The sequence below is a fragment of the Halichondria panicea genome, chromosome 12 (assembly GCF_963675165.1).
Source record: "Halichondria panicea chromosome 12, odHalPani1.1, whole genome shotgun sequence".
Lineage (NCBI taxonomy): Eukaryota > Metazoa > Porifera > Demospongiae > Suberitida > Halichondriidae > Halichondria > Halichondria panicea.
In genome coordinates this window covers 4657993-4678787 of record NC_087388.1, presented here as the reverse complement: position 1 = coordinate 4678787, position 20795 = coordinate 4657993, and the positions used below count along the sequence as shown (strand labels likewise).

Below are 20795 nucleotides of genomic sequence, written 5' to 3'. Positions count from 1 at the left end.
GAAAAACCTAGCCTCGAGACCAGTAAGTAATCAGCCTGGATTCAAGGCTAGGAAAAACCTTACAACTCTTGGTAATACCTAAATAAAACCCGATAATAGTTGACCATGCACTATAACATTCACAATTTCATACGTCTAATAATACACAAAACTCAACAACAAGAATGAAAGTTAACCAATCATAGGCACATTTGGATACTCAGGCAAATGTCCGAATTGGTACTTGAATCTCCCAGCATACTTCACGATCCATGGTCCGTAAGTTATCCATCCTAAATCTCCTTTTTCGGGAAACTCGAATTGTGCATCTGCTCGAGGCTCAAAGAAGAAAGGAACAGAGTAACGATCTCCACCAGTGTCTCTAACTCGATGCTTGGTAGCTTTGAATCTTCTCTTTGTCATTCTAGACAGGAGATCTCCGATGTTCACCACCAGAGAGCCAGGACGCGGAGCAACTTTCACCCACTCGTCATTTTCGTTCTGAATTTCCAGGCCCGAATATCCGAATGTGATTAGGAGAGTAACAAACGTTGAATCTATATGCTCTTCGCAAACGAATGTCGGTTGAGGTGTGTCTCCGTATGTGGGGTAGTGCATAATGCGCAAGCTTGACAGAGTCTTAGGGAGAAATTTTTTGTCAAATAAATTCTCTTCCTGTCCAAGCCCTAATGCGAGGAGTTTCAAAAATTCCACTCCAGTGCTGGCCATAGCAGAGTAGTGAGACACCATCAATTTACGAAAACTATCTTCTTCACTTGGCGGAAATGGAGTCGGTTCGTAAAGGTAATTGACGGAATTTCGGTCTGGATCATCTTCAGGAAGCTCTTCCCCCATTTCGTACTGCTCTCTCAAATGGCCTTCCTTGACGTTAATGGGAATATACCCTCTGTACACACCAGCTGCGTCCTTGTTCCAATTTTTACAAGACACCATGATCTTCTCTTCGAGGGGTTTGGCAAAGAACCACTTGCTAGCCTGTAATAACTTCTCTTCAACATCACGATTGAATCCAGGAACATTGTCCAGATACACAAACCCCACAGTTTCCATAGCCTGCATTAGTAGCTTGGAGTTGGCATCTCGGTCCGGATTGGAGAAGTCAATCACCGGCACACTGGTTGCAGACATTTCTGTAGAGTCAGGTCAGATCAGGATCTAGGAGGGTTTCTTGGAATATGAGATCTTTTATGGTCATGACCTTTAAACTAAAGGTCATTCAGGTTCAGATCTACATCCAATAATTGAAACAGACATGTGTGCATGCATGTGAGACAATTGTGACCTTCCATATAAAAAATGGCTATATTATAGTCATAAGATGATACAAGAATTAACCAAACATTGGTAAATCTGACGGGTATTCTGGCAAATGACCAAATTGATACTTAAATCTTCTCATATGATTCACCATCCATGATCCATAAGTTATCCACCCGAGGTCGTCCTCATGTGAAAACTCAAATTGTGCATCTGCTCGAGGCTCAAAAAAGAAAGGAATAGAGTAACGATCTCCACCAGTGTCTCTAACTCGATGCCAGGTCGCTTTGAATCTTCTCCTCGACACTCTAGACAGGAGATCTCCGATGTTCACCACCAGAGAACCAGGACGTGGAGCAACTTTCACCCACTCGTCATTTTTGTTCTTTATCTCGAGACCAGAATATGCAAACGTTGTAAGAATAGTAACAAAAGGTGTGTCAAAATGCTCTTCACAAACAAACGTTGGCTGAGGAGTGTCACCGTATGTGGGGTAGTGCATGATACGAAGACTTGAGAGTGTTTTTGGCAAGAATTTTTTGTCGAAGAAATCTTCAGCAACTTCAAGCCCTTTTGCTAAGAGTCTTAGAAATTCTATTCCAGCGTTGGTCATAGCAGCATAGTGAGACATCATCAGCTCACGATAAGTGTAGCCTTCCTCACCATCAGGAAAAGGAGTTGGTTCATACAAGTAGTTGGCAGAATTTCGGTCTGGGTCATCTTCGGGAAGCTCTTCTCCCATTTCGTATTGCTCTCTCAAATGACCTTCCTTGACGTTGATGGGAATATACCCTCTGTAATATCCTTTGGCGTCTTTGTTCCAATTTGTGCAAGAAACTCTGAGTTTATCTTCTAAAGGTTTGGCAAAGAACCACTTGGTAGCCTGCAGCAGTTTCTCTTCAATTTCCAAGCTGTAGCCGGGTACATTGTCCATATAGACAAATCCAACCTTCTCCATGGCTTCAACAAGGAGCTTGACTTTGGCATCTCGGTCTGGGTTGGCAAAGTTTAGCACAGGGATGCAGGGAGTGTCTGAGGACATCTTATTGGAAAGGTCACTCTTCCTATAATTATTAATTTGTGTGTCTAATCAGAGGAAGCGAAGGCGGGGCTCGTTGAAAATAAACTAGGCATGCCCAACGAACATCTTTGAAAATAGCAAAATTATTATTGACAGACAGACAGACACAAACAAGACATTAATAAGTTACACATTAACACAATTGGGGCTTATACAGTTCATAACAGTTCATAGAATTCTGCACAGCCAGCGAAAATGACAGTAGCATAATTATGTCGAAATCTTTAATAGGTGCTGTCAGGTAGAAATCAACCAGCCAAACCTGCAGCAAAAAAGAAAGTAGGATTTAAAAAGCCAGTAGAAACACAAGCAAAACATCATAATCACTCATTGACAATGCCTCTGATTGATCACTGTGTTCACACGCCTTCATAGGCATCACACGGCAATTCCTATATCTTTTCTTCATCGGCTCAGATCTTAATGATTAAAACAAAAGCATTCTCACCAACTATGGCCGTCCTCGAGCTCGTTGACATAGGATCGGCGCCGTGCATGTCCAGTGTAGAAGTTCATCCTTCTGAAATATATATATTGTCAATTGTAGGAATTGTAATCAAGTACTCGTAAAACCAGCAACACGTATGTGCCCACTTGTCGACACTGAAAACCTATTGTAGTGAAGGTAACCAGTTTCCTATTGTGGTCCATCAATGATTGTTACTATGAGCCCGCTCTGGATAGGGTCACTGCACAGACTGTCAGTGCTCTGTGGCAAGCAGGCTAGAAATATGTCAACCAGGAAGGAATATTTTAAGTAAGGGCTAGCTTATACACTTTCAATCTTAAGAGTACGGGATCAACATTTATATAACCCCTTAGGCGGACATGAAACTTAATACACAAAATCTGTTTACCTTCACAACATACATGAAACTGTACCTGTTAGTTCACCTTTCCTCCAGATTTCAGTACAAGTTCGCACACGCTGCCCAGCTAGAACAATACCACAGAGAGCTACGGTAGTCAAGAAATAAGAACAGTCAATTGAATAGTGCAAAATGTGTTCCAATGAATGCTCTACCATACAGCAATCAAATAAAATTCCCTCAGTTCTGGTGCCAGTGGTAATCACGGCTAATCAGACGGTAATTCCAAACAAACCAGTATCATCAAAGGGAATTAACACTATTTTTACTCACATTTTAATTTCGCCATGTGTCTTTATAGCATTCTGTACACAAGTCAATTAAACCTGCAGCAAAAGAAAAGTAGGAAGTTAGAAACTAACGAAGATAACACCTGCAAGCAAACATCATAATCACTCATTGACAATGCCTCTGATTGATCACTGTGTTCACACGCCTTCATAGGCATCACACGGCAATTCCTATATCTTTTCTTCATCGGCTCAGAGCTTAATCTAGAACAAAAACATTCTCACCAGCTATAAAAACGTGATGCATGCAGTCTTCGTCATCATTATAGAGCCAGTCCCTGGTCGCCCTCAAGCTCTTGACAATAGTCTACTAGTCCAATTATAGATCAACGCTAGAGTTTTCTTTTTGAATGAGGTACAGCACCCACCCTCTGCCATGTCCAGTGGGTCAAGTTTTGCACTCTTCTTCCTGAAATAATTATACATAAAATTGTGATAGTGTAATTGTTAGTCCAGTACGCATAAACCAATAACAACACGTATGTGCCCACTTGTCGACACTGAAAACCTATTGTAGTGAAGGTAACCAGTTTCCTATTGTGGTCCATCAATGATTGTTACTATGAGCCCGCTCTGGATAGGGTCACTGCACAGACTGTCAGTGCTCTGTGGCAAGCAGGCTAGGACGACACTCTTTTTAAAGTAGGGGTGTCTACATTATAATACAGTACTGACATTTACACAGTACCTGTTTATTAACTCGTACTTCATCTTCAGTGCATTCGTGCATCACAGCCCAGCACAATTTCCTATGGGAACCAGAAAAACAAAAACAGTTAATTGCCATACAAGCAAAAACATTTGAAAAGTGCGTTCATAACGGAATGCTCAACTATCACAAATATATACAACAATACATCAGTTTCCTCAGTTCTGGTGCCAGTGGTAATCACGATTAATCAGACGGTAATTCCAAACTAACCAGTATCATCAATGGGAACAAAACACACTTCTCCCACCTTTTAACAACAAATTTCTTGAGCATTTTTCAATTCCCAACACCTGTACTGTATGTATATAACGACATCAAGATAAAAGTAATATCAACATGTGCATGCTCTTAATTAGAAGATATTTTAACCAAGACATATCCATATTCCCTCAGTTCTGGTGCCAGTGGTAATCACGGCTAATCAGACGGTAATTCCAATAAACCAGTATCATCAAAGGGAAAAATTAACAGTATAATTATACGTACATTCATAAATTATGATACTCGCCATAATTATTCCATTTTGCTCAGCATCTCCACACCTATAACATGGCGAGCAGGCTTGATGGGATATCTTCCTATACGTATTCAAAATGAAATATTATAGTAATAAAAGCTTGCATGAGAAGTGCAAATAACCATTCAACTAAATTCCCTCAGTTCTGGTGCCAGTGGTAATCACGGCTAATCAGACGGTAATTCCAATAAACCAGTATCATCAACGGGAAAAATTATATACATAATGCACACACAATCAATACTTACCAAATTCAGTGTTGCTTGCAGTATCTCCACAATCTAGATTACCAAAATATAAATAATCATAAAAAGTGATACTGTGCATGCATGTATAGAGTTAGCAACACATGTTGAGCATTACGAGTTCCTTACACAGTATTTATGGGAAATGCTCCCAATTATTGTAGTAAACCAGACCACAGTGAGTACACATATTCCATTTGAGGATTGTATAACGCTCTAATTAACTAACTGACGGTGTGTTGCAAAGATTCTGAAACGGAGGAGAATACAAGAAGGTATACTTATATTATAATTACAGTGTACAGCATTCAAAAGGTGTGTCCACTTGTCGACACTGAAAACCTATTGTAGTGAAGGTAACCAGTTTCCTATTGTGGTCCATCAATGATTGTTACTATGAGCCCGCTCTGGATAGGGTCACTGTACGGACTGTCAGTGCTCTGTGGCAAGCAGGCTAGAAACAGGTCTATCAAGCATCATTTTTCTAAACTTCTTACAATTGTTGACAGTATTACTAGTACAGCTAGATACTCGAATTTACCAATTTCTCTTCCAAACTTTTCCACACATTTTTGGTTCGTCTTCCCCGTCTTTGATTAAGGTGGAAGGCAGTACCTACAGATGTACAAACAGATAAAGGTAAAGAGAAACAAGAATTACATTACAGCTTTCAATATTGACGGTAAAATATTCCTAGATCCTCAGTTCTGGTGCCAGTGGTAATCACGGCTAATCAGACGGTAATTCCAATAAACCAGTATCATCAAAGGGAACAAAAAACACAATGTAATAATTTTCTATTACAACATTTTCACATCACAGCCTAAGAGCAAAAAGATCAGCATAAATGCGGGCGGCATTGTCTACAACTTAAAACGAAAGCTGTTTGTTTAAAAGATCCTATGACATTCTAAATTCCCTTAGTTCAGATGCCAGTGGTAAGCACAGTAGATCAGACGGTAATTCCAATCAAACCAATATGATCAAAGAGACAAGTACAACAAGCAATGCACATTATACCTTTTTGCAGCACATTCAACCAAAGGATTCTGGATTGCTCACAGCATCTTCACGGCCTGTAAAAGAGAGTAGAGAATGAAGTAACAAACAACACAAACACACAAGAGTAGCTGATTTACCTGGATAGAGACTCACTACCTTCTGCTTCAGTTGCAGCTGTGAGATGTGACAACTGCTCCACGTGGTTTGTTGTACGCATGCGCCAAGAGCAACAAAAGGTGGGGGAGTGGTTGGTACCTCATGGAGGAGGGATCTTTGTCTTCATTATCTGTGTCTAGAATCTATGTACGATACAAGGCTGAACAGACTAGTAGTATTAGGTGGAGCTCTATAGGTACGTACGTGTCTTCAAGACCAATCATGCCCCTGGTGATTGACATGCAGAAGATCACAGGCTCAGTATGGGCCTTATTCCAGGATTCCAGTGGCAAAGTTCTCGATGAATACTCCGTCAGAAAGTGGACCTTCCATGAGGTAGACTAGACTATTATGCGTGATTATCAGGCCTGGAAATCTAGAGGTCCAGTTGAGCTCATTTTACTGCTCAGAACCATTGGTTCAACTGTATTATGTTAACGTTGCACTGTTACCCCTGAGATATGTCACTGAAATTCCTCTTGTTATACTGGTACCCATTCAATGTTCCTCCCCCCCCCCCCAGGGCATTTGCCCTGAGGTTAGAGGTCGAGTGTGGAAGTTTCTGCTTGCCTATTATCCATTCCTGTCAACAAGAGAAGAGAGGGAACAGATAGACACAGATAAGAGGTAATAAACAGCCAGTGCAATGGTGATTAATGTATGTACAGTCTCTTGAACCAGCTCAGCTAAGAGGCTTGTTATGTTCCTAATGGTCAGAGGTTGTTATATATACAGTTACTATGTGATGACTGCATGAAGCTCCTTGATATGCTCCCAAATAAGTCTTTAGTTGCAAACGGTTAACACCCACTACTAGCTGGAGGTGTGGTGACCTCCCAGACGTATAGTATATCGGCCATCACACTCACACACACACACACACACACACACACACACGCGCGCACACGCACACATGCACACACAATTCCCCCCCACACACACACACACACGCGCGTGCACACGCACACATGCACACACGATTCCCCCCCCACACACACACACACAGACTGGAGTACCAACGGCTAGTGGACACCTGGCAGTGTGGGGTTATTCCCGATGGTGTCGCAGATTACATCAGAGTCATAGGTTGGTTGCTATATACGTATACAATTAATGAATGCCCCCTATAATTGAATGCTTTTTCTAAGTCTTGTGTTTTAGACGTTTTACTAATCTCAATGACCTGTAATTGAGCTCCTTCTGATGCTGTACTTGAACCCCCAAATTCCCTTTTTCCCACATTCCATGTTTTGAAATGGTAATTATATCGTGTCTTATCTTGTGCACACTAGGCAAGGACTGTGTGCGTACTGATAGAAGCCACGCCTCCTTTAAAGGAAGCGGACCAGAGGCCACTGAGAACATTAGCATTCTCAACAGAGTGCTCACCACCTTCTGTGTCTACAACATTGACCTTGGTACGTAACCAATCGTAGAGGTGCCATGGTTGCCATGGTTGCATGTACTACATTAGCTGTGTGTGATAGTGACATTTGTACTGTATATAATAACAAAGGGCGTATAAAGAGAAGAGGTACTGTATAATAACAAAGGGCGTATAAAGAGAAGAGGTACTGTATAATAACAAAGGGCGTATAAAGAGAAGAGGTACTGTATAATAACAAAGGGCGTATAAAGAGAAGAGGTACTGTATAATAACAAAGGGCGTATAAAGAGAAGAGGTACTGTATAATAACAAAGGGCGTATAAAGAGAAGAGGTACTGTATAATAACAAAGGGCATATAAAGAGAAGAGGTACTGTATAATAACAAAGGGCGTATAAAGAGAAGAGGGCATGCAACTCACAATGTGTATGTATTCTGTGTATGCGTCATATTAGTATTGATGAGTCAGCAGGATATGCTATATTTAGCCAACCGCCCACTAGGGAATAAAGTTAGTCTAGAGTATAAAGTGCGCACGTGCAATAATTTGTTTACTATTTTTAGACATACGCCCCCGCTCGTTTATAATACGATAGACTGTATAGTTGCATATGCCCTCTTCTCTTTATACGTCCTTGATATAATTATAACTCAGAGAACAGGATCTAAGCTTAGAAGCTCGTTTAGAAAATGACGAATAGTTTATCTTTCTAATATATTGGTGCCAAAATCAAACTCTGCAGCTTTTTATTATGTAGACGGTATTTTCGTACAAGGAGGCTGATTGTCATTTCCTTATAATTTCCCCCTCAGGCTATGTTCAAGGTATGAACGAGTTTCTGTCACCACTGCTGCTGATGCTGGGTTGTGAGCATCAAGCGTTCTGGTGTCTGGCAGAGGTCATGAGGAGAATGGTGCGTTAACGTTAGCTTGATCGCATCAGTGTGCTCAGTGTGGGTTTAATGTTTAACTTGAATATGAAGAATAATAATTAATGAAGAAATCTGTTCCTCTGTTTAAGCGTGAATGAATGGCGTGAATGAATGGCTATGTACATGGGATTTCTTGGTACACAAACAAAAGAATTATTCCAAATTAAAGCTCTACCCATGCACACGTTCAATGCTTATAATATACTCGGTACATGTTTAAGAATTGAATTTTAAGTTTCTGTTCTTAACTTTCTGTTCACATGCAGACTCACGTGTTTTCTGATTTAACTCTCTCTCAACCTCTTTCTTCCGTGGCTCGGCTCTGTTACTATGCCGACACACAGCTGCACAATCACATCGGTGAGGCCTTCATCAACTGTTCATTGTGTTATCTCAGTGTGTTGTTTATTATGATGAATTGTGTATTATACAGATGGTATCCATGGAGATGATGACTGGATGTTTTGTTACAGGTAAGTCTAGTATTGTGATTCAAATACTTATTTTACGTTAGAATTAATACCATGCAGTCTCAAATTCGCTACGACATCTAAAAAAGGAATGAACTGAGTGCGTTTAGTGTTTAAGTTCTGTTTGTGTTTTCCTTCAGGGGTGTTTTGCTGAACTTCAAAAGGGAGTTTTCAATGGAAGATGTCATCTCTCTCTGGGAGGTAAGTTGATGGGTGTAAATTAAGCAGCTGTATCTAGCTTCAGTAGTACAAACTGGGATACTGTTATCTTTAATATACGCGAGAGTGCCGTTTTGATGTTGTGCCTATACAGATTATCTGGTGTGATCATCTTACGAAGCATTTCCAATTATTTATGGCCGTGGCAATCCTTGTACACTACAAGCAAGAACTCCTCTTGTGCAAGACAATTGAATCGTTTATGCAAGTAAGTAAGAATCGGTGTACCAGCTCCATCCATTTGCGAGACTAATAATATCCGAATAAAGTGTGCCGTACGTATATAATTATGGTATTGGAATGCGAACAATTACCGTATGCAAAAAGCTATTTGCTCGAACCCATGCTCTGTGGACTGGAACTGATCATGTGTACTTATATCTTGATGTGGTTTTACGTTGCCCCTCCCCCTTAACATGTAGTTTGCGATGAGCCTGTCTTGTAATGCTCCCTTGGGCTCCATTCTAACGATAGCGAGAGCGTTGGCTGAGCAACTCAAGGGAGAGGAGTACTGTCCGTACGAACTAAGGGTGAGTGTCTGTAGCTACTAGTAACCTGTGGCTCAGTGTAGCTATAGCTATAGCTGGTACTATTGGGGCAACCACTTTGTCCCTATCATAGAGACAGGGATGTGTCCGCACTGGTCAGTGGTAGATATAGCTCTAACCAACACCAAACAAAATATAACCACATCTTAGGCCTAGCTAGTTTTGATACATATTACGTAAAAGAGGCAAATTTGTGTGTTCAATTGAGATAGAGGATTGAATAGAATACACACACATGTAGGTTGCTGACATTTTAATCTTAATTATTTCTAGGTACGTCTATAGCAGTGTGTTAAAGTATGGTAACTGAACACGTGGCATTCCTGAATATTAGAATATTAGAATGCCCCCACCCTCTACAGTACCTTGTGAGTGACGAGGGGTGTGCCCCTCCCCCTCTAGTCGGGTTTGTCAGAACACGACAGCGGATCTCCACGCTCTACTCCAACAAGATCAGTGTGAGTCTAGATACTTCCTCTTCATTATGACTTAATTGTGCTTAAGTTGTCACAGTATTGTATTAGGACGTCTTGCATTTTGATAGGAGGCAACTGAAATCAACTCTTGTAACAACCATAACTTTACATAGTTCTGTGATCCAATTGCTATCCGTAAAAATACGAATTTCTCTTATCAAATGTTGCATGTTCAATATCTCAATTTGCTTTTACTTATTACACATGTATAGCTGTTTAATGTGTAACACTATTACTAACCCTCCCACACACACACACACACACACACACACACACACACACACACACACACACACACACACACACTTACAGAGAAGCACCATTTGGAGGTCCTTGTTTGGCGACCACCCCATCACCTCTCCCTTCATGCTCTCCCCCACTACCCCTACAAACAATGCCACACTCAATCTGTCAGCACCTTTCCCTAATGGTGCTCAAAACACATCTGGACATAACAAGTCTGTTACCAACTCTAAAACACTCGATATCACTCAAAACGTTGGTGCTACCAGAAACAGTCAAAGTACACCTGGCTCAAAAACTCCTATTCATAATGAATCAAATGTTGGGCCTCCACCAAAACTCGGTTTTGTGCCTAGGAATATGTTTCCTAAGAATTCTTCAAACACTTACGACACAAGTCTGGAGGTTTCAGTGAGATATCGAGCCGCCATTGAAGGGGACACTCCATCACAGAATCAAGTACATGAAACCCAGTATACACCCCAAACTTCTCCACTCCACAACTACCACCCTTCAAGTTCTATGACACCCAATAACTATGGCACCAGTCAGGCAGCACACCTCTCCCCTCAAGTACCATTCACCCCGCCAACCAAATCAACTGGACTACAAAATCACACACACCCTCTCAGTAGTGCTCCTGCTCTACTGGAAGCTACTCCTGTGTTGTACAACCCAGCAAGTACATTTAACGCAGGAGTCTTGGCACACTCCACGCTACACGATGGAAGCAACACAATCGAACTTGCAGAAGCTCATAATTATGAAGACAACTGTAGCACTCCGTACGCATACAATGGAAGTTTAGATCAGAGAAGGAAAGACTCCAATAGTGATGTAATTCATTACGATCATCGGAGCGAGACGTTATCAGGAGGTGTGTTTGATGAAGGGGCATGGCAAGGGTCAGAGTTCGACCAGCTACGATCTGAACCGTCATTGCTTGTTTAGCCTCTGTGTTTACCTTACATATAACTTATTTCGACTCATAGACATGGGAAGCTATATAATAATTATATAGACCATATATAGTTTTTAGACAATTGCACTATTACATTGTGAGTATAATTTATTTATAATTTGCTTTTCACGAACTGACAAATCATTGTGAAAATTTAGAAAAATTAAAAGTGATCAATCAATTATTTGTATAATTAACTGAGAGTTGATTTGTATCCTATGAGCAAATAGTGTGTGAGGTGATCGTGTTTCCTTCTCTTCTGGTGACAGTCTTACACGATCTGCCTCCACCACCTGTAGCTGTACAGAGAGTAGTATTGGTGAGGTACGAAAGTGGTAAGGATCAACAAAGGAGTATAACTTGAACAAGACAAAATTTATATGCAAGGGTTAGGGGGAAATCACCAAGCTAAGGCATCAACTGCAAGCCAACACAAGGGAAAACACCTTTTCTACAAGCAAACGTATCACCGCAACCCAATTATACAAAGGGGAAAGCACCTAATCTACAAGCAAGCAAGAACACTATAATAGCCAATTACCTTCCTGTCCTGCAAAGTTGTCTCCAAACATGTCTCCCATACCATCGAACATTCCTCCGAATCCGAAACCATCGTCAACCTCATGACCTCCGCCCCCTCCACCACCAAAGTGATTGTGGAATCCAAAACCTTCAAATGGATCGCTCTCATCATCGAAGAAATCATTGAAAACATCGTCAAAGTTGAAGTTGAAGTGTGTATTGAACTCAGAGTGTTCACTGTTAAAATGGTCGGTATTGAAGAATGAATCGTAGTTGAAGTTGAAACCGTCGAAACCTTGGCTAGGATTGCCCCCAGGGCTTTCTGCTCCAAATTGATCGTAGTGTTGCCGTTTCTTTGTATCTGAGAGGACCTCATAGGCTGTACGTGTGTGTGTGTGTGTGTGTGGGTGGGTGTGTGTGTATGTGTGGGTGGGTGTGTGTGTGTGTGTGTGTGTGTGTGTGTGTGGGTGGGTGTGTGTGTATGTGTGGGTGTGTAGTTGGAGCAATATTGACAATTATATAGTATACACAGTCAAAGAATCATTTTCTATTTCTGTGTTTTGCTAATCAAACCAATAGCAGAAGATTATGAATTATGAAGGAAGAGTGTTTATTAATAGGGAATTCTTCTGAAGGTAATGTTAAGGAAGTCTCTACAACTAGCGCTTGACAATGATCTAGATCCAAATACTCATACGTGTGAAAGAACAACTATGATGCCAAAGTCAGCAATATTACGACTACTAAACGAGTATCTCACCATTAGCTATCTTCTCAAACTCTTCTCTAGCGGAGGGGGCAGGGTTCTTGTCGGGATGATACTTGATAGCCAACTTTCTGAACGCCTTCTTAATCTCTTTGTTCGATGCATCTCTAGATATGCCCAGTAGTTTATAGTAGTCGGTCTCTTCAGCGGCTACCCTGCTCGGGCACGTTAGGAGAGATACACACAAGACTAAAGACAGACAGGAGAGTAGGTTGTGAGTAGATCTACTGATTCTCTTTGAAGAGTCCATTCTAGTGGCCAATATGCTGTATAGTGTGCTCTTGTATTGGTCTTGTATTGTAGAGGAGGCCTTGTGTACAGATTTCCTGGAAGCTATCTTCTCAGGCATTCATATCATGTCACTGCGCTATACGAATGCTGTGGCTGAATTTGGTTGGCAGAGACCGTTTGGTGTGTTTGTTTGTGTCTTGATTAATAGCCGCACATGTCACGCCCACATGATATTTGTGTTGACTCAGCAAGTATTTTATGCACCGTCAGCGCTATTTTACTGTTCTTTGTGTTTATCTCTTCTGGAGTCTCTCCAAGAGGCATTTTCTACTTGTTTATCAATCTTAGTATCTACTAAAGTATTACATTAACACAGGAGCCTTAGAAAGCGCAACAAACTCTTACACTGTAAGTTTATAGCTCATTTCTTCAACTATGACTATGCTATTCATTTTCTTATGTCACAGGATATAGCTAGGCATTGTTTATAACTACTGTGGAGTACTATGATCGTTTGTAGTCTTTTAGCTAGCTAGGAGAGCAAGTTTTGGTGTTGTGCTTCTGTATATTCTCTTCTTTCTCCGTACACTCACAATTCCTCAGTGAAACTTGATGATAAAATATGACGCGAGGCCACACCTCCTCTAGGTAAATGTGGGCGTGACATCCTGTCATGCTGCAGGAATGCAATACGGGAGTAACTCATTAGCAAAAGGTCAACCTATGTCGTACCTCCTCTGTGCATAAAATGTCTACTTTATTCTCTAGATAACCATTACTAACAAGATAGATTCACTGGAACCATAAGCAAAAAATGGTAATCATTAGATCTACACCTGGATTTATGCTGTGCATTGTATTTCTCCTTGAACTTGGAGGTGAGTTTTGCAGTGAGTATCTAAGTTATGCAAGCAAAAACTGTTTCATGCAATTTGGATCTGAATTTGTTGCTGTACTGCAAACATTATATGAGTTGACACGATCGAAAACATTCTTTCTTTGAGAAAATCAACGTTAGCATTATTTTGTCAACTTTATTAGACACACTATGACACTTTGGCACATCTATAGTATAGCTATAATTATAGTAGTTATTGCCCAGCACGCGTGCAACATGCCATATGGAGTAACATAATGCTCGAGGTCCGCAGGCCCCGAGCACATTATGTCATCCAGTGCAATATATGGCATGTTGCACGAGGGCGCCTGCAACAACTAACTTGTTGCCCAATGACGTCAAATTCTTTTGATTAAAAGACATGTGTTTTGAGTGGAATTTTAGTGTTGAGTAAATTCTTAGGTTTTGTTCCCTAGGTAGTAGCCTACAAATTAGTTATCGAGTGGGATGATGGGGTATATAAGTCCCAAAAGTAGATCTCTTTCGCAAAGTCTACTGCATTTACACACAGTGCAAGTGCATATAATCCCAGTGCATTATGCCATACAATGCAGTGCAATATATGGTTGCTATGGTAGTGATGCAATATGCAATATACAGAACACTGGATTGCTTTGATATGCCCACTCACTGGGCAACAATAATCATTTTACACTCACATGGACAAGTATAACTCGAGTGAAAAATGATTTCAAAATGATGGCATCAATTACTTCCTTTTGCAAGCCATTATAGGTACAATAGACCTTTCAGTTGGTTTGTGAGCTTCATCAGTGGGTAGAGATACCTTTAAAGTTTGATCTTTTATCATTAGGTCATAATCATCATCCTGTCCATTGAACTCTAGCTAGCCTCATTCCCAGGCTATTTTGTCCTAATTGCAATTGTACGAAAAAGGGGGCTGGTGGTGTCAATTGCATGGGTGATAGTGAACATGCGCTCCAGCATTACCCAGTAATCGTATACTACGTCAGTTAAACTCCTAGTTCATTTACTCGGAATTTGGTATAGGAATCGACTTCAGCTTTGTGAAGCTGTGTCAGTTAATGTTTTTTCTTGTGCTGATCGAAAGAACCTCAAAGCATCTCATCCTACATAGCAAAATCTCTGATCTCTGATCATATAGTGCTATTATTCTCTCTGGCAAAATAGTCTAGCATAATTATATAGAGAGGTGAATGAGAGCCTCCAGCTTCACTATAATAATTAATATCAAGTCTTTTTTAACAGCGCAAGATAGTACATATAAGCTTATATATATAGCTTCACATGTAAACTCAGTCATCCCATTGAGACAGTATATATATATAACTTTGAACAGACGATCCAGTGTAGGACGTGGTAGGATGTATGATAGGGTTCGATGAGGTAGGATAGCTTCAAGTGTAGGACAAGTCCATGTAAATTAACTAGTTTTTACTGAAATAGTTTAACTGATATACAGTAGACTCTCGTCAATCTGGTCACCCTTGGAACACAGTGCAGTTTGGCTGGTATATAGCTGCATTTTAGAAAATAGTCGCGGCTAAAAAGCGACCCTACCTCGAATCTAATGACTAATTTTGCGGTGTGTCTCGAGGATAATGAAATTTAAGTGTAATCCAACTTTATTTGTCAAACCACACATATTCGGCCGTAATAAATGTATAAAATTACCTTCGTTTGGGACAGCCAGAACTGACCAGTATACGTAATAGCGAGTGGCCACATTTCAGGGCGAGTTTTGTGCAGTAAAGATCAAGCTAGCAATTATCCGTACCAAATGAAACGGCCACAGTATAATTATATCGAATCGACTTCAGAGAGCTGGATTAGTGGAGTCTACTGTATTACAAGTACTTGGATTCTTGGTAATACTGCAGCGCATGTATACTAACACTCATGCAATGGACACCAGGCCATAGTTTTGTTGTTCGCTATAATTTTTAGCCTGGGAACGAGGCTATAATTATATAGCCTCTATATAGCACAGGCTATATATAGCACAAGTGTATATAATTGTTAACCAATCTTACTTGCAGATTTGTATACTTAGAGCAGTGACTTCATCATGTGTTGTTTGTTCTCACTAGCATATGCAACTTCCTTTTTCTTATTCACAGCTATAGGTTATAAAAACATGCTCCATCCTGAAGTATAATAATATACTGCTATATAGGTTATAAAAACATGCTCCATCATTCTGATAATATACTGTAGCTATAGAATCAACGGTTACGTTCTCCCGTGTTATTGCATTGTCCAGTATGAACCAGAACTGTCCACTTATGTGTTATACATTCCTTATCTAATTTTGTTTTCTAAATGATGAACGCAAAACATTTTGTATCATTTAAGAGTTAATATTTTATCATTCTTTTGTCTCTCTTTCTGTTTTAGTTGAAGTCCAAACAGTCCCTTCTTTGAGATTTAACATTCCAGCAAGGGCTCGATTTCTAATCAACCAGAATTTCCTTACGGGTGATGTAATAACAGATAACATTGAATGTATATCTTCAGATATTGATGATGACATCACATATAGTTTTCTTGAGAATGAGAGTAACCAATGGTTTCGCATCAATTCCACGTCTGGAGTTTTGTCAATGGCTACTGAGGCTGTGCAATTATCGTGCATCAATTGTGATTTCCAACCCACTATAGTCTGTGCAGCTGGCAGTTTTACAAATGGTACAAGGATTACTGTTTCAAACCAATTGGATAATCAGTTTACACCTCAATTTACTCTTCCATACTTGAGCATTGAGGTTCGGGAGGATACTGCAGTCGGGTCATCACTAATTACTGTGAATTCTACTGACAACGATCGTGGTGATTGTGGAGTAGTGAGATACATGATCGTGTCTGGAAATGATCAGACACTTTTTCGAATTGGTTATTCTACAGGAACTCTGGAACTGGTGTCTCCATTGGATTATGAAACTAGAGATTCATACACACTTCGTTTGCAAGTTACGAATACTATCTGCATGCCCAATCATTTCTCAAGAATCGATGCTCTGCTAACTATCATCGATGTGAACGATGAGCCACCTATGTTTGATCCACCTGAGTATTCGGCAACTGTAAATGAATTTGACAGCCATCCAGGAAGCAGACCCAGTAATGTTCAGCAACTGAGATGCTCTGATTTAGACACCCTTCCTGGGTTGATTAAGTATCAGAGACTGTTTACTGAAGAACCTTTTGATATTGAATTCGACACTGGTGTGGTATTCGTAACACCACAGCATGTATTGGACTATGAGGAACGTAGTTTTTACAAGCTGCAGTTTAAATGCTTTGATTTGGGTGCTCCTGAAATGTTCGATATAGCGAACCTAACCGTCCAAATCATACCGATTAACGAACACTCTCCTGAACTAGCTGAACGGACTGTTTCCATTAGTAGCAGTGATGATTCATTACATGTTGGAACATTAATTGCCTCAAACGTCCCTGAGTCTGAAGCACTGGTATTCATCAATGCAGTAGATAGTGATGAGGGTGATAATCATGGAGACATTTATTTCAATTTTCAAAGCACTGATCTAAGTTATCTTGAGGAATATTTTCGTTTGGATCGCAGTAGTGGTAACATCACCCTGATTAAGTCACTGACATATAGATACTGTTTCGAGCGACCTCAGTTTGAAAGGATCATCCTACAGTTAGCAGTGTGTGAAGCAACTGTTGTAGACACACAAATATGTCCAACTTTCGACATTAGCTTGTTTGTTACTGTGTCTGGAAATTGTACGCCTTCATTTGCTGAAAACAGTTATCTAATTCAAGTGAACGAGTCGGTGTCCATAGGAACTGATTTGTACAACTTTACCTGTAATACCCCCGGAACTATTGATGTAGCTAACGACAAGCATTTAAAGTTGACCGGATCGTCTGATGTCTTAACATTGTTTGATGTAGTAAATGGCACTTTAGTACTCAGAAATTCATTGGACTATGAAAACGAAATGGATCACAATTTTAACATTGATTGCTTGGACAGAATTAGCAATCTAACAGCTTCAGTTTCAGTAAATATCGAAGTGTTGCCTTCAAATGATTTCGTTCCGAAATTCACTCAACCGTTTTATGTGTATACCCTTGAGAATGAGTTCTCGCACATTGTCGGACAAGTACAAGCAGTTGATGAGGACACTGATTATGGCAGCGAGCTCACGTATAGTATCATGTCAGGGGATGGTCAGTTTCTGCGAATGGACTCCATGGGTACGCTTTCACTATATGAAGACTTTAATTCTGCTACCGTGTGCGATAAACTAGCTGTTATTGTTGAAGTCACGGATGGATTGTATACTGACCAAACAATGGTACTTGTCAACTTAACATTTTTAAGCACGGCTGAAAACACAGAATTTGATTCTGGTGTAAAAATTGGAAAATGTGATGAATTCTGCATTGCTTTTGCAGCGACACTCATCATTTTGATTCTGTCAGTATTTGTACACATAATGACAGTCATACTGCTAGTACTCTGCTATCGAAGGAAGCAACGTGAACTTGTTTCTAAAATCCAAAGCAGTATCCTTGAAAGGACCAACTCATTAAGACACAGTAACACGGAGACATCACATTACAGGTATAGGTTCATACATATAAAAAGTTCGTCTGTTTAATGTTGTTTGTGCGTTTAATTACAATTCCCCACACAGTGTTGGTACATTAATTAACCCTATCAGTTTGCTTTCTCACTCGTTGCTTATGTAACAATACTGTTTAGCAAAATATACAATCACTTTTTATTTGTCGCATGATGCATGTGTGCATGTGTTTGTGTGATTAAGTCTCACAGCAAACCCTCCCATACACTGCCACCTATAATTATAGCAAAGTAAACGAGACAACGACAGTGCCATGTCCCATGTACTCTACTGTGTCAACTTCAGAGGATACCTACCACTATGCTACGACTGGACGAAGATGTGCTAATTTAAAGGTGAGGCAATTTACTAAGTAAGTGCAGTAAAAAAGTGAACTAGGGCAAAGAGGGCATGAAACTTGGGCTATTTTCAGAATCAGCAAACTTCATATTACTATTTTTACATTCCACCGTAATGATTCCATGTGAGCGGAATGCTTGACTTTTGCACATGCACTACTGCATGGATTCGATCTATTTATTGTATTCCCTGCCTCTGATATGAAGTAGATGGTGATGACATAGCCATTAAGACTAAGGGTAAATAGTGAGTTGGATGCCTCTTCTCTTTAGCCCTTGGCGTAACTAGAGTTTTTGCATGTCAGCTAAACAAGCTTGTTCCTGTTCCAGCTAATATTTTTGCAGTGCAATATAGACTCTCGCTATTCCAGCTCTCTGAAGTACATGGCCACCTAGATATACCGGCCATTTTGGTTTGGCATGGATTGCTAACTAGATGTTTACTGCACAAAACTCGGCCTGAAATGCGGCCATTCTTGCTATTCCATATACTGGCCAGTATACTGCCTCTAACTATAGGTTTTCAATGTATGTTTATTACGGCCAGATATGACGTTTTGGGTGTGGTTTGGCAGATAAAATTGTTAAATAGAGGGCAGAATGAATAATTTCCTCGAAACAGAACCCTTAGGTCCAAAGAAAAGTGTCTGGGACAAAAAATTGAACCCCATTTGTCATGACATGCACTCATAGAGATTTATAATATATATTAGCAGTTGCACGCATGCTTCCTGCGCATGCTCAGTCAGTATGGATCATGCTGGAGAGCCCACCCACAAAACTGCACAGCAATGTTCGATCGTAGCGATGTAAGACAGCAATTCTATTCATGACTTTAGTCTCAAGCTTTCAAGCCAAAGCTACAGTATTTTTGAGCTTCTTTGGACTCTAGGAGCAGCAACTTTGAAAATCTGGGTAAATAGCACTTTCCATAAAAGACTTAGGATAGAGCCTCCAAATCTGGGACTGTCCCGGGAGTTTCGGGACAGATGGCACCTATGAGAACCTCAAAATTAGTCATTACAGATTCGAGCCATGCAGGTAAGGTCGTTTTTTTAGCCGCGGGCTAGTTTCTGAAATCGCTATTCTGGCCTAACTGCACTCTCCCAAAGGTGGCCGGATTAATCAGAGTCTATTATAATTATAAGTTAATTATTTCGTATCTACAGCTCCCCCCTGTACCGTCTGGACTACTTGAGCAGCCATTGAAAAACCCCTCTATCAAGTCCGAGTTGGAAGAATATTTGGAAATGCAATCGGTAAACCCGGGCCAAAGAGCAAGGTGTAGCTCTGACCCATCAATGCTGGCTCAGCGATATCATCTGGACGAACGAGATGCTGAGGGCTTAAGGAAGATGGTGCCATTACTGGTGGGTGAGGGAGAGAAAAAGAGCGATTTGTTGGATGGACAACGAGTATCAATCGATAACATTTATGACTTCATTGCTTCCTAAAAAATTTCACAACTTTTGTAGTTAGATATTGTATGCATTCTCATGATGATCAAGTATAATTATTATTATAGCTATAGCTTTTTTTAAACTACCCATGCATGCCATAAATAGTTATTGATGCATTTTATATTTTCATTGAACATTATTTTGTTGAGATGTGTTCCTTACCTGTCATGAAAAATGAATTTCTCTCAGCTTTAAAACTTAAGTAAAGCCAAGAGAACCTGAATATGAAGTGATTGTTCAATGAATACTTATGAATGAAAAAAAATGGCAAACTGCAACTAGCAGTGCCACTGGAAGTGTTTGAAGAAAGGAGAGTTGGGACTGCAGCTACGAGCCTAAGAAGGAGTAGATACAGCTATTACACCAAGGGTCTCTCACCGAGCGCGGCGGCTACAGGAGTGACTGACACACAGACCGTACAGAGAGCACACAAACAGACACACACTAACAGATCAGCCAAGTAGGAGGGGACGATCAATGCCAGAGAATGCCTAGAGCTCACTTCCGTACTAGCCATGCAACATCAAACGTATTTATATTACATGATTTTCAGCTATAACTTTTGTGGTGTGCAAATTGCATCCTATCTATAATGAGATTCATTGTTAGGAC

At 40.3% G+C, this 20795-nt stretch overlaps 5 protein-coding genes and 1 long non-coding RNA gene across 6 annotated transcripts; 2 read left to right on the top strand and 4 right to left on the bottom strand.

The window, feature by feature from the left end:
* Positions 1-99: 99 nt before the first annotated feature.
* Positions 100-1222, bottom strand: LOC135345279 (uncharacterized). Its single transcript, XM_064542701.1, has one exon. It carries the CDS (start codon positions 1126-1128, stop codon positions 172-174), a length of 957 nt encoding a protein of 318 aa, XP_064398771.1. The 5' UTR covers positions 1129-1222; the 3' UTR covers positions 100-171.
* LOC135345278 (uncharacterized) lies at positions 1222-2350 on the bottom strand. The gene has a single exon (XM_064542699.1). The coding sequence runs from the start codon at positions 2297-2299 to the stop codon at positions 1331-1333; it is 969 nt and encodes a 322-aa protein (XP_064398769.1). The 5' UTR covers positions 2300-2350; the 3' UTR covers positions 1222-1330.
* A 279-nt stretch (positions 2351-2629) lies between these two features.
* LOC135345310 (uncharacterized) lies at positions 2630-6216 on the bottom strand. The gene is made up of 11 exons (XR_010397677.1): positions 6111-6216; positions 5992-6047; positions 5513-5586; positions 4975-5007; positions 4718-4787; positions 4457-4504; positions 4186-4246; positions 3723-3906; positions 3481-3533; positions 3221-3295; positions 2630-2858 (listed from the first exon to the last, which is right to left on the bottom strand). It is a non-coding gene; the product is annotated as an uncharacterized LOC135345310 (long non-coding RNA).
* A 1-nt stretch (position 6217) lies between these two features.
* On the top strand, positions 6218-11533 carry LOC135345237 (uncharacterized). The gene is made up of 12 exons (XM_064542634.1): positions 6218-6465; positions 6653-6756; positions 7136-7215; positions 7422-7547; positions 8329-8429; positions 8714-8807; positions 8881-8920; positions 9058-9118; positions 9231-9344; positions 9559-9666; positions 10047-10142; positions 10473-11533. Exons 1-12 carry the CDS (start codon positions 6232-6234, stop codon positions 11352-11354), a joined length of 2040 nt encoding a protein of 679 aa, XP_064398704.1. The 5' UTR covers positions 6218-6231; the 3' UTR covers positions 11355-11533.
* LOC135345286 (dnaJ homolog subfamily B member 9-like) lies at positions 11455-13065 on the bottom strand. The gene is made up of 3 exons (XM_064542708.1): positions 12647-13065; positions 11906-12265; positions 11455-11663 (listed from the first exon to the last, which is right to left on the bottom strand). Exons 1-3 carry the CDS (start codon positions 12999-13001, stop codon positions 11581-11583), a joined length of 798 nt encoding a protein of 265 aa, XP_064398778.1. The 5' UTR covers positions 13002-13065; the 3' UTR covers positions 11455-11580.
* A 536-nt stretch (positions 13066-13601) lies between these two features.
* LOC135345226 (cadherin EGF LAG seven-pass G-type receptor 2-like) lies at positions 13602-20643 on the top strand. The gene is made up of 4 exons (XM_064542617.1): positions 13602-13761; positions 16161-18363; positions 18612-18720; positions 19893-20643. Exons 1-4 carry the CDS (start codon positions 13698-13700, stop codon positions 20175-20177), a joined length of 2661 nt encoding a protein of 886 aa, XP_064398687.1. The 5' UTR covers positions 13602-13697; the 3' UTR covers positions 20178-20643.
* Positions 20644-20795: the final 152 nt, after the last annotated feature.

Bases quoted from the DNA above. Each gene is read 5' to 3' on its own strand.
- LOC135345278 (XM_064542699.1), bottom strand. From the start codon at position 2,299: ATGTCCTCAGACACTCCCTGCATCCCTGTGCTAAACTTTGCCAACCCA.
- LOC135345226 (XM_064542617.1), top strand. From the start codon at position 13,698: ATGGTAATCATTAGATCTACACCTGGATTTATGCTGTGCATTGTATTT. The intron at 13,762-16,160 runs GTGAGTTTTGCA...TTTCTGTTTTAG, and splicing joins ATTTCTCCTTGAACTTGGAG to TTGAAGTCCAAACAGTCCCT. The intron at 18,721-19,892 runs GTGAGGCAATTT...TCGTATCTACAG, and splicing joins GAAGATGTGCTAATTTAAAG to CTCCCCCCTGTACCGTCTGG.
- LOC135345286 (XM_064542708.1), bottom strand. From the start codon at position 13,001: ATGCCTGAGAAGATAGCTTCCAGGAAATCTGTACACAAGGCCTCCTCT. The intron at 12,266-12,646 runs GTGAGATACTCG...ACACACGTACAG, and splicing joins GTTTGAGAAGATAGCTAATG to CCTATGAGGTCCTCTCAGAT. The intron at 11,664-11,905 runs GTAATTGGCTAT...CTCTCTGTACAG, and splicing joins CAACTTTGCAGGACAGGAAG to CTACAGGTGGTGGAGGCAGA.
- LOC135345237 (XM_064542634.1), top strand. From the start codon at position 6,232: ATGGAGGAGGGATCTTTGTCTTCATTATCTGTGTCTAGAATCTATGTA. The intron at 9,667-10,046 runs GTGAGTGTCTGT...CACCCTCTACAG, and splicing joins ACTGTCCGTACGAACTAAGG to TACCTTGTGAGTGACGAGGG. The intron at 10,143-10,472 runs GTGAGTCTAGAT...ACACACTTACAG, and splicing joins TCTACTCCAACAAGATCAGT to AGAAGCACCATTTGGAGGTC.
- LOC135345279 (XM_064542701.1), bottom strand. From the start codon at position 1,128: ATGTCTGCAACCAGTGTGCCGGTGATTGACTTCTCCAATCCGGACCGA.